This window comes from Sesamum indicum, linkage group LG9 (genome assembly GCF_026168435.1).
Source record: "Sesamum indicum cultivar Baizhima isolate 11 linkage group LG9, ASM2616843v1, whole genome shotgun sequence".
NCBI lineage: Eukaryota > Viridiplantae > Streptophyta > Magnoliopsida > Lamiales > Pedaliaceae > Sesamum > Sesamum indicum.
This window is the reverse complement of record NC_142665.1, coordinates 19,766,774-19,779,526: the sequence shown is the minus strand read 5'-3', so window position 1 is coordinate 19,779,526 and position 12,753 is coordinate 19,766,774. Positions and strand designations below refer to the sequence as shown.

The 12,753-nt window shown below is 33.2% G+C and overlaps 1 protein-coding gene across 1 annotated transcript; it reads right to left on the bottom strand.

Moving 5' to 3' along the window:
- Positions 1-179: 179 nt before the first annotated feature.
- Positions 180-7,835, bottom strand: LOC105178027 (MACPF domain-containing protein At4g24290). Its single transcript, XM_011101363.3, has 7 exons — positions 7,044-7,835; positions 6,455-6,693; positions 5,457-5,658; positions 4,251-4,319; positions 3,829-4,015; positions 3,426-3,592; positions 180-1,086 (listed from the first exon to the last, which is right to left on the bottom strand). Exons 1-7 carry the CDS (start codon positions 7,341-7,343, stop codon positions 403-405), a joined length of 1,848 nt encoding a protein of 615 aa, XP_011099665.1. The 5' UTR covers positions 7,344-7,835; the 3' UTR covers positions 180-402.
- Positions 7,836-12,753: the final 4,918 nt, after the last annotated feature.

The window sequence follows — 12,753 nt, the reverse complement described above, 5'->3', positions numbered from 1 at the left end:
CCCTGCTGTGGAATATACTGCTTGTGCAAAACCCTTGTTGCTAAATGCTAGTCCCTCTGAAAGCCTGAAACTAGTTATATAGTCGAAAACACTGCTAATCTTTTTCAGCCAGAATAACATTATTTCCCAGAAAAGACACCAACGAAAATAAGTTGACAGCATGAAAATAGCAGGAGACATCAACATCCAAACACTTCTTTTACTTCTCCTAATTGTAAAATATACAAGAATTTAGTACAGATAGAAGCCAACAGAGAGTCTCAGTTATCAAAACAAGGTATTCTACATTCTGGGTTCAGATCAGGCATTACGCTTGGGCAGTACCAGAACCCACACAAAGAAATACCAGTAACCATCTCATTTTTCCCACTGAGTGCACTTTCTCACTTTTTACGAAAACAATCAGCCCTGAAAAAGTACCTCTTCATCTTGCAAAATCACTGCTAGGAGTGAGTACTTCACACGAAGCGATATTTTACCCTTGTCAACTACAAGCCTGGCACCCGAGACAACCCAGTACCCGGGTGGGTCCTGTGGCCCTCTTGTCATTTCTGTTGTGTCGACGAACCTCAGAAGTTTAAGGGTTGGTGCAGGCATTGGAGGGCCATCAGGATATAACGCGGAGTTGATGTTAATATCAGATGGCTTAGGAGGAGGTTTCTGTCCAGTGCTGAAATGACTGCTGATTATAGTTGATATAATTCCTGACTTTTGAGCAAGGGCAGGAGAACCATCCCACTCCGGTCTCTTCACTACTGTTGCACCAGTAACTTTGGAAAACTGTAGGCGTAGAAATAGGACGTTTCTCATACCAGATTCCTTAACTTCAAATTGTGCTCCACTGACTATGGAGAGATCATCATCAGACTCGACGGGGGCAGTGCATACGTGTGAGAAACCCTTCCATTGGACCTTCTCATAATACCTACGGTCATAAGAGTTATTATTGTTTCCAGCCAACTCACTATGAAGTTGAAAGCTTTTCGGCAATGAGGACAGGTGCTGCAAATGGATTGCTAAGCAGTTACTTCTCTTTCCTTCCAAATACAGCCGCATGCCAGTTACTGGTTTATTTCCCGCATCAACCTGTTCAATTTAGTTTCAGCCACATTATTCATTAACTATTCATAATTAGCTTCTTGCCGGTTAACAGTTACCAAAAAACAAAATAAAAGAAGAAACAAACAGAAGAAAAAAATGATGGTAAAGAATGAGGAATGAGCAATTTAGATGAATCCGACTGTAGAATATGGAGGATTAAATCTGCATCAAATTCAAAGATGAGGTAAAATCATGACCATGTTTCAATTTACAGTCAGTAACTTTTCTGGGGTAACATATACACTTTGACCCCCAGAAGTTCCAACGATGGCCCTTGTAACATATCAAGAGTCTCATTACTCCTCTGGGCTTAACAGTCAATCTGGAAACATTAGTGTCAGCTTGGATATGGAATATCCCTAATTAATGCTGACCAATTCCTTTAGCACGCTTCACAACTTGATCCTATTATGATAAAAGCTGCCCTCGACTGAATAGCGCGAAGAATAAACCCTAAGTCACATAATCCCAATCTATTACTCCCATCACTTTACCCTTCTTCTCTCTCAAATTCCCCATCCTTTTTTGATCTTTTTTTCTTTCATTGACATTTCATCTCCTAACATCACCTAAACCGATTTGTTTACTGAAGAATCAGAGCATATGACAATAAGAATGAAGATAATACACTCCAATCTAAGCATCCAGTCTGAGTTGTTGGAGTCCATGAGGTTCCATTAGAGCAGGTTTCCAACATCTGCAACTTATACAAGAAAATTTACCAGGTGATAACTTAAACGACAACATGAAGGACATAAGCAGGGTGAATCTGGAGCCTTTGACATTTTTCTTTTAATAGTTTAAATTAAAATAGTAAATATCAATAAGAACTTTGTATATAAAATTGAGCTAAGCACAAGATTGGTGGAAGTGTTTGACAAAAAGGCTCCCTGCTACTCTGGAAGCATAAATAAGAGAAAAGAATGGTAAATTGATTATAATTGGCAAGTTTAGTGACAAACAGCTGCCTCTGCCAGTCCTCCACGATGTAGCAAACGGAGCAGGAAACAGCTCCCTAATAGCAGAGGGGTAAATGAATGTTGTCATATCGGCCTGTAAATATGAATTTACCCTATACAAACCCAAATAAACTCATTCGTACCTTGGCCCAAACACTACCTAATGGACAGAAGGCAATATCTTATTCGGAACTCAACAAAATTAAATGAATCTAGATACATGGGGTCTAATATCCTGAAATACTCATCAACTTGATTTAATATCATTGAATTTGTTAAACTTCTCGCAAATGAATACACTAAATTGCCTAATACCTTAACCTCTTCCCTCCCAGCCCCCCAAGAAACAAAAGAAAATAAATAAATGAATAATAAAAAAAAACAAAGTATCTCTTTTTCTTCTCTCCTCCACATGATCTGACAAAAAAATTCATTACTTATTGTAATAAACTTCAATGATTTCATTCTAAATTTGAGGAATATCTATTTATTGGGTCAATTCCAGAAAAGAATGGCCAGATGCATCGCCTTTACACAACTAGCTCATCTCTGTTCTTAAATTTTATATAATCCTATCAGTAAATGTTTCTTTTATGTCTTTCTGTATAAAATAATAATTCTTTGACAAGATTTGCAAGATTCTCCATCTTTGTTTTCTGTGATGGCACCTCTAAATTAAATTTCCCTTCATAAAGTGTAATAACTTTATCAGTTTTGAAGTATCCTTATAGTGATAAAAATCAATTTACCCCTATAGGAGAGCAAAGTGTATTTACCCCTCTTTCTTTTAAAGAATGCTATATTCTGAGCACACATTAAAAAAAATAGATCAGTTACATTGTGGCTCAAACATAAAAAATGTCTAGTACCCAGACAGAAATCAATAGCAATTCAAATTTCTAGCACCACTAGCAATTCTGAGTGGTTAAGGTATGATCGTGCTAAAAGATTTCTCTCTTTTCTTGTTCATAATTTGTTTTCTTATAATGAAATGAAACAGGTATCTTTCCTTTTTTTTTATTAGTGGTTCAATAATTATATTATTGAAATATTCGATATGGCTTTCCACACTTTCGGATTATTACTTTAGCTTAAATTCATACTCTTCCTGCTATGGGCTCAGGATTTTGGCCCTTTCCCTGTGCAACTTTGCACAAGAAACAACATCCAGTTTATATGCAGAACATGGCCCCAAAACTTAGGAAAGTTAAATTATAAGCTCGTCATGTTGACCCTATTTGAATAGCATCTTATTCACTGATGGATTCACTTGTTAGAAGAGAAGTGGAATTATTTTCATACATAATGGCAGGCAAAATCAGAAGATTGAACTTAAACACAAAAATTGAAATTGGCACAGTTTACCTCGTTAGTATTAACGTACAGCTTGGGACCCATCAAACTGAACTGCAAAGATGCAACTCCTTGCTGCTTTCTTTCGGGACCCAGGGGAACATCACCAAATACAGGTGCCCATTGCCTTGGAAGTTGGAACTCCAAAAATTGATGAAGTTCTTCTATAGGTGGCTTATCTGCAAGCAGCAAGTAAAGGTTTAACACTAAAGAGAATAACATTGTGCATTCATAAGAATACTACAGTGATAATTATGCTAACATCTCAGTGATGAAAGTAAGATTGCTAAAATCTGTTAATGTTACCGCTCCAATGCTTAGGACTCAAAAGTCAGGAGTTTGAAATAGACGAAGCTCACTAACTTGAAGCGAAGAACATAGATTTTAATCAACTGCAATGATACTTAATGCTTACAACGCAAATATAGATTAATGGCGTGACCCAAGAATCCGCTCCCATCAACTCCATTCAAGAGTGACGAAATCGGAATAAAAGACATTGAGATCACTTCAGGCTCAAGCTGCACAGTCTGACACCAGTTAGTATGAGTCATATTTCTACTGCTGCTTCCACCTATCCTCCTCCAGAAGAAAGTAACTTCCTGGAATTTCCATTATCAATATGCATAAAGCTTCCAAGTTAATGTGAGTCCAGAAAACCAATAATAGGTAACTAAGAAAACATAGAAAGACAGTAGTTGATAATGTTACAGTATCAAATGCATTATAAAGCTTATATGTGTATGCCCCAATTCAGGACTGCTTTGTCAAAACCAAAATTGGTGGATGCTAGTTTATCATTTGCCTATGAGACAACTTATTTTGCAAAATTATTACCTCTTGGTTAGAGTGAAAACTTGGTGTACTGGGATCCAAGAATGCAGATCTTCTTTCATTACTCTCATACTGGAAATGAATAGAGCAAAGGTATTAGAGTATGGAAATTCTGTCATGTTTCAGAATTTCTAAGATCAAATGAAATATAGGGAATAGAAGTGCCAAAATAACTTGGATCATCTGTATTGTTGATATAGTAACTGAGAGCACAATGAGATTTCAATCAAACAACAATTTCCCATAATCTGATTTAATCAGAATGGTACAGCCGAACAAAAACCATTTTACTGGTCACATATTACAATTGAGGTGAAATTCCATTGCAGAAAAAATATCCAATCTCATTCCAAAATATAATTTCACAATATATTTTTTTGAAGAAAACAGCTGAAGGGTTGTTAAGCAAGTGAGACTAGCTCACATGAGAAATAAGGTCAATCAACTAAACAAGTTATTTCAAAAGCAAACTGAGAGTGTTATTAAGCAAACATTCACTAAGGCAGTTGACTGGATTATCTTTGGCTCAGTTCAGGTAACATTCATCTTAAACACTATACAATTTGTAGGCTTTTGACTAGCTTTCCTTCGGCTTCAAGGCAAAAGTTATTCCCATAGTCCTACTTATGTCTCACTCTTCCTTTGGCAAACACTATATCTAGCTTAACTTGCACCACATTTTGTAGACACATATCTATAAGGTAGATTACAGTTGAATTCCTATTCTGACAGGATTCAAATAGATACTGAAAAACCATGGAGTGTCCATATTGTAGATGGTGCTTTGATTATTCTCATATTCTTTTGGTCATTGCATATTTTACACTACTTCTGAGAGCTTCCAGGATGCTCGTACTACCGTTCTTACAAGATGGCACATCATGAGCTCGTAGTCTCTCCGTCACAGCTTGGCAAACTATGGTTGGTCTTAATATGCAGGAGCAAGTTAAAAACCTTGAATTGCTTTTTCCAGTGAAGCACTTGAACTCTGCCTAAATAGTATGCTTACGTTTACATAAACACACAGCCAGATAAATACTTTTTCACCATTTGACAATTATTCATCCCAATGCATAAGCCTTTAATGTAAATAGTAAAGGCATCGTGCAAAGAGAAAAGAAAGTATGGTCTATGGAGTAGATTCAACAACCAAATAAAACAAACACTGGTAAACACATGATGAAGAAATGTGAATCCAAGGAAACAAACCATTTCGCTGCCATAAGCTTTCTCAGGAAGCATGCTAGATTGTCCACTGGCATCACTAAACCTCTTGTCTGCCACATCCTTCAATCTTTTCTGCACCTCAATGGACTGGAGAGGCGATGAATACTGCTGCTTTACATATATAACGTCCTTTCCTCCCATCTTCACACCAACAATGACATGGGTACCATATTTCTCAATGAACCTGCAAATGAAATTTTAAAAGGAATTAAGCAATTAAATTCTCCAACAGAAATATCAAGCAGAATCGTAAGTTTACATCATTCATCCAATCCCTTTATGATTAGTTAGTTTCCTACATTTCAGATTAGCAAACAGTTATTTTCCCAGCAATAAGTAATACAGCCTTAATAGGGCAACAGACAATAAACATGAATGATCAGACATATGATAATCAGTAAGGATCTCCTAAATTGGCCAAGGCAGTGAGAAAATTCACATTGTGACCAAAATGAACACTATCCTCTATTCAAATGGCATCACAACCCCCTATTGCATTTACAGTTAATACACAACCAAGGGTGCCAAATGGTTGTCTCACACTAAATTAGCTCCTTACATCAGTCCCCTTTGTTTGGAAGTTACACTTGCAAGCAGCTCAAAGAAGATGAAATGTAAGTTATATCCTGCGGCAATAACGATTGCAGATATTCTTTGAAACGCTTATAGCTTAAAGCCTGAAGCTAGGATCACACTGTCTGTTGGAGTAACCAAATATTCATTAAAGAAAAGTGTAAACTTTTAGTTTGTTGGTTACGAAGGTCCTCAGATTCCCCTGTGTAGAAGGTCATTGGGTATAGGACACAGATGAAGTATCCCAAGTTAGCATTTAAAACTCCAACACAGAAACAACTAAGGGATTACAAACTGAGAGCAATTAGGTAGGCGAGTCTCAGGCAAGGAAGAGAAAACAAAGTGATTCCACATCTAGGCTGAAAGTATGCACGTGCAAGGAGAAGGAAATAATGTTTTCTGCTCACCTTGCTAATGCAGCCGGATCCCATGAAGATGGCACTGCTTGTTTGATATGATCTCGTAGCATTACTTGGGATTTTTCTAATGCAATGCTGTACAGGCTGATGAAGACCCCATCAAAGGCGAGGGACTTTGTGAAGGCAGCATCTTTCTGCCAACAACCCGTAAATTCAAATGCTGCATTGAAGTGGCCTGTGGGAATTTTACCTGAAAGTGATAATTCCTGGTTGAACTGTTCCGACATCTAGAAAGTGAAAAAGAATTATCACCATTTGACTCTGAAGCAGCCTAAAAAGTTTAAGAATCCAGCAATTTCTCAAAAGTAATCTTCCAATTCATAACCCCACCACGGACACATTTCAATATCCACTCAAACAACCTAAACTGGTATCACTGCATATCCCAGTCTAAACATAAACCAAATTTTCATAATCCCACCACTGAAAATGAAAATTTCACCAGTAAATCAGACAAAGCATCAACTTTTCATTCCTACAAGAACAACATAAGCTTATAAATCAAACATCCCAAAAAGTTCACAAAAAATTATCCAATATTTTCTTAGCATTTGACTTAATTACAATCAAAGAGTACCTGCTGGAACGATAGAATGTCAGAGCTAAAGCGCATGCGCTCCCCCTTATCACAATTAATAGACTTGGGCACATTCTGGACCAAAATTCCTCCAGGGACGGCGATATCCCGGACCTGATCAACGTCCATGGAGATCAACCTGGACCCATCTTTCGAACCTTGCTGCTTTTTGCAGTACTTCAAGCGCAAGTCAAGCGTCAAATCGTAGCCCAACCCAATGCACTGCACCGCCTCCTCCGCCGCCGCCCTCAGCCTCAGTGCTATCTCTTTCTTACTACTACCACCACCATTATTCGCCATAACAAACTCCACAAAAGCCGAAAAAACAAGGCGTTTTTCTTGAATGAACCGATCACACTCAAAATAATTCTTGAAACCGCTCAAAAGGAAGCAAAACCATGGCAAACCAGCAAGAAAATTCAATCAGGTCAGCGATCCCTTTTCACCAGATATTCATGGTGGGCTTGGAAGGAAAGTGAAGACGAATTGGGTTTTGAAGTTGAAGAAGGTAGACTAGTCAAGAATCGGATTTTCACTGATTGTTTATTTGCTGGCAAATTCACTGTATTTGAGATTTTTGGAATTTTCTATGTGTGTTAGGTGGTGGGATATTTTGGAATCGTGATTATTTTCAAGCAGTAATTTTTTCCTTTTGTTTCTCATTTTTGGATTAATTCTTGAAGCAATAATTAAGTGGGGGAAGACTGGCAGAAAGGTAAGGAGTATGAATGGCGGGAAGTCAAAGAGCTGCCGCCGCCGCCGTCTGCTTCCTGGAAGGAGGAAACTGACCTGAGTAGACCCCGCTACCCACCCATCATCACCCAACTAAATTATTAATAAGGGGGAGGAGAAAATGAAAACCAAAAAACAAAAAATCATTTCTTGAAATTAATTTCGTCTATTCTTTTTGGCATTTAGTGCATAAATTACCACCTACATTTTATTTTATTTTATATATTAAATCATTCTTACATATATATATATATAATAAATAATTTTTTTCATTCTACTAGACAAAAAAAATTAATGCAAGAATGTTATTAATTGCCGTTTATGAGTGTGGAGAATTTTTTTTTATATTAATACAAACATTGTTAATTGGTATATTAGTACGTTCAACTAAAATATTAATTTAATATATAAATATTTCTAAATCAATCAATGTATTTCACAATAAATAAAACACTACTATTAAAAATAAATTATCAATTTATATTCATGACATTCGAACTCGCAACTTCTTAATTATTTACCGGCATTTTTCTTTTATAAAATAAATAAATTGAGCAAAAAAAACAACTTCTAGTAAATAAATAAATAAATATTTTAAAAAACAAAAAGCATCGAAGAGTATCTCTAAAGTAATAATATAACTAGTATTCATACTATACTCGATGCGTATGTATGATGTAAATTCTTGTTATATTTATTATATTTATTTAATTAAATAGAACAAAGTTGAAGTGTAAACACTACATAGTCAATGTCAACAATCTTGTATTTTTTTTAAAAAAAAAAAGAAAAAAATGTTAACAATTTTAGTTGTCTCTTTCAAAATCACAACATGGTCAATGCAAAGACTTGTTAGGATTGGTGGTATAGCATTAATCTAATTTTCAGTTTCCATATATTTTATTAAATATTTTTGGAGCTTGTAGATTGTAAATTTTACTTTAAGAATAAGCTCTTGAAGTATTTTTAATTAAATAAAAGGTATATTACAATAATCTTTTTAAAAATTTATCGTGATTATAAGTACTTCCTCGTTATTTAAAAAATTATAAAATACTCTCGTTGTTTGCAAAGTTACAAATACCCTTCTTAAATCAATGAACATCTAACAAATACCACCCTATAATAGACTATCACGAGAGGATATTTATCATACAATTATTAATTTTAATTAAGTATTTATAATTTTTTAAATAATAATAAAAAATTATAATTATGACAAACCTCTCCAAGCAAGATAGAGAAGCCTACAGTGACTCTGAGGAAGCTTGTTGCACTCATTAAAAATTGTGTCTGCATCTGATAAAAAAGGATGCAATTTTAATCAACAAGGAGGGGAAGAATGATAATTTCAGACATGGGCCTCGATCTTTGGGCTTCTCACTGGGGCCTTGGGCTTTCTATAACAACCCAACCCCAAAAAAGTCTGGCGCAGCGCTGATTATGGTCGATTCTAAGGTGTTTCTAAGTCTTTAATTGGGTTATTGAGTTGGATCCATGTTAAACCCAGGCCTGACCCTGGCGATGGACCAGTTGAGGTCAGTATAAGCCCAATTGGGCCTGTCTTATTTTTATATTTTTATGAAATTGAGGTATCTCTAATAAATTAAATCAAATAAAAATTTATAATTAAGAAGAAGAGTAATTAATAAAATAAACTTAAACAATAATTTGAATGAAAATAAACAATAAGTATTAATAAATCAATATACTAAAAATTTAGACATAAAACAATAAAAACAAAGAAATTTAGAATTTTAAAAATTTTAAAAACCTACTAATATAATCAACTTAAAATAATAAAATAAAAATTACGTGATATTTAAGAAAAGAAGGCTAGTAGAGTTAACCCACCTGATCCAAGACCAAACGATTTTGAGCCACCAGACAAGACTGATAACAAATATTGATACTTGAGATTGGTCGTGGTCCCGAACCAACCCAATCCTCGAATCAGGGCCTTACCAACTCAATTTTTTTAATGGGCCAATCCAGTTTCGGGACAGCTCGACTATTGTGCATCTTGAATTATATTATTTTCTAGCAGTTGTAAAAATATTGTTATAAATAAAATCCTACGAAAATTTCCAATTTTCTTACTTAGATCCGGATCTCTAAAATTTCAATGCTGAAATTCAAGTTTGAATTTCAAATATTTGAATTCGAAATTCAAAAGAAATTAAATATTTTGGGCCACTCAAGATTTGAAAATAATTAAATTAGACAGAAGGGCTTGAGTGGGTCCAGAAGCATGGGGAAAAATACTTATATTGTTAAGAGAGGAGATCAATAATTTATTATTTATACAGTTTTGCATTAAATAAGAGATCCACTGTCATTTAATACTTTAAAAGTTTATGATTTCAAATTCATATTGGAATGGGGAAAACATTTAATTGTTGCATCTACAATCCTCAATAATTGGTCACATGTTATTGTAATTTAATAGCAAAGTTATGTTACCTGCTATGAAGGTTCCAATCATTGGTAAGACGTCTGATACAATGAAACGTACTTCCAATTTGTGTCTTTTTTTTTTTTTTTTTAATGTGGTTGCGATTTGGTTTTTTTGGTATTAATAGATCAGTTATAATATACTCTAATCAACGCATATGGTGTATGCGCAATTTTCTTGTGATGGGTTTACAAGAACGGTATTACTTTTTTTACTATATCGATAATTACCCTAATTAAATTAATTTTTTTTTAATGAAATGTAATGAGTTAGTTTATATATTTTATTTTATTTATAATATTTTTTAAAGTATGAAAGAAAGGCTTCTTTCCAATTATAAATGACGATTTGTGATGCAGTGAAGCTTTTTTTTTTTTTTAATTGTGTCGACAATACTCAATACTTCTAAGTTATTTTTTTTATGCAATGTTATGTGTTGGTTATTTGGTTTGCATATTTCGTTCTTATTCATAATATATTTTAAAATGTAAAATATTATTTATTGTGATTGCAGGGATTACATGCCATAAATAAAATAAGGGATAATTATACCATTTTCCGCTAAGTTTTGATATAATTATACATAGACCCCTTATGGTTTTGAAAGTTACATCTAGCATGTAAGGGCATTTGTTTTTGTCTAACAAATAGATCATTCCATTATTCATTGAATTTATTGATATTAGCAAAAAGAATTGAACGAAAATTCATATTTACACCCGATTGACTTAATACTAACTTATTGCATGTAAAACAGTTCTTTTTTTCAGTCAAACTACCCTTATAAGAGGTAAGGATATACCTCCCTTTATGCATTAACGTGTGAAGATATATGAGGGTAGTTTGGTGAACAAGGATTTTCATTCAATATTTTTGTCAATACCGACAAGTTCAGTGAATTTTAACTAATGGTAAGATTTATTTGTTAGATAAAAACACGCGTCATGAATATTAAAAATAAAAATTTTCAAATAACAAAAAATTTATATATAATTACATCACATCTTAAAAGAAGATGGTGTAATTATTCCAATAAATAAAGATGATTACTCGAAAATGAAGGATCTGGCCTCGCGTTTTCACAACAAACACTTTCTAATTTTCTACACTTGTGTTTTCAAGAGTGCTTCCTAAGGAAAATCCTCTTCAATTTTCTTTCCCCAAAAAAGCTTTTGTTTCTAACACGCTTTTAATATATTCTTTGCCAGTTTTTTTTTATTATTATTATAAATTAATCTTTTTTTTTATCTCGTATTATACTTCATATATATATTATGTGTAGAAATTTTTATCATGTGTATATATTTTTTAAAAAACAATACCTTATATATGTAGAAATTATATGTGAAGTGCAACATTAATAACAGGGGTAACTATATTTACATACCCTTGACTTATACTAAAAGAATTATAATATTTAATTACGATGAATAGCAATGATTAATAACAAATAGTTATTAACCACAACCACACAATGCAACGATTCCTGGCCGTTGTTTTTTTTGCGATGGTGGTTAAAACATTTGCCGTGGCTCTTAGCCATGACAAATAATCTTTTCAAAGTAGAAAAACTAGTTTTTATATCGATTTTATTTAACTATAGTTAATAGTAGTCATTGACTATGATTTTTACCGTAGCTACTAATATTGTAGCTAATAGTAATATTTTTTCTAGTGTTATGATTTATTTACACAAATCGTTTGTCTTTTGCATAATTATAGAAACTACCTTAATAACCAAAAAGTAGGGGTAGTTTGTGTAATGATATTGATTTTTTTTTTGTGGGGGGGGGGGGGGGGTTAATATGTATTTTTTTAGAAAAGCAAGCATTGTAGTTTTTGTGTAAATGATGTTAACGTTTCTACTTTCTACTGGGTGTATGTGTAATTATCTAAAAGATATAGACGATTTACGCGTGAACACACCATATGTCATTGTGTGTAAATATAATTATCCCTCAATAATATGTCCATACATAAAATTGAATTTTTAGACAACTCACAACAAATTCTACATGCATATACATATATATTTAAAAAAAAAATAATTATATAATTATATTAATATTTCAATGAGTTAAACAATACATCAATATAACAATGACCCGTTAAATAAATGGGATAAATATTCCACACATTTGATGACAATCGAAGTTTTGACCTCAAATTTGTTCATGAGACTTCAACCTCAAAAATAAAAAATCAAATCGAAATAAGCCATTTTCAATTATATCATCACTAAATTATTTTCTCGTTAAAGTAAATATTTTTAATCAAGATAAATAAAAGTATCTAATAAATGAAGAATTTAGATTAAAAGTAAATATAATAAGTTCATATAATAGATACACCAACAAATATAATATATTCCAACAACTCATATATATTTTTCTTTTAAAAAAAATTTGACAGTATACTTAACCAAAAGTTGAACAGTTTTAAAAAATAAATAAGTATATTTTTGTTACATTCCCAAAGAAAATATATTTGAAAAATGAAAAATTAATATTAACTTTTTCATGA

Excerpts from the sequence above, each read along its gene's own strand:
- LOC105178027 (XM_011101363.3), bottom strand. The coding sequence starts at position 7,343 with ATGGCGAATAATGGTGGTGGTAGTAGTAAGAAAGAGATAGCACTGAGG. Across the intron at positions 4,320-5,456 it reads AAGCTTATGGCAGCGAAATG|TATGAGAGTAATGAAAGAAG; the intron begins GTTTGTTTCCTT and ends ATTCATTTCCAG. Across the intron at positions 3,593-3,828 it reads CATTAATCTATATTTGCGTT|ATAAGCCACCTATAGAAGAA; the intron begins GTAAGCATTAAG and ends TGCTGCTTGCAG.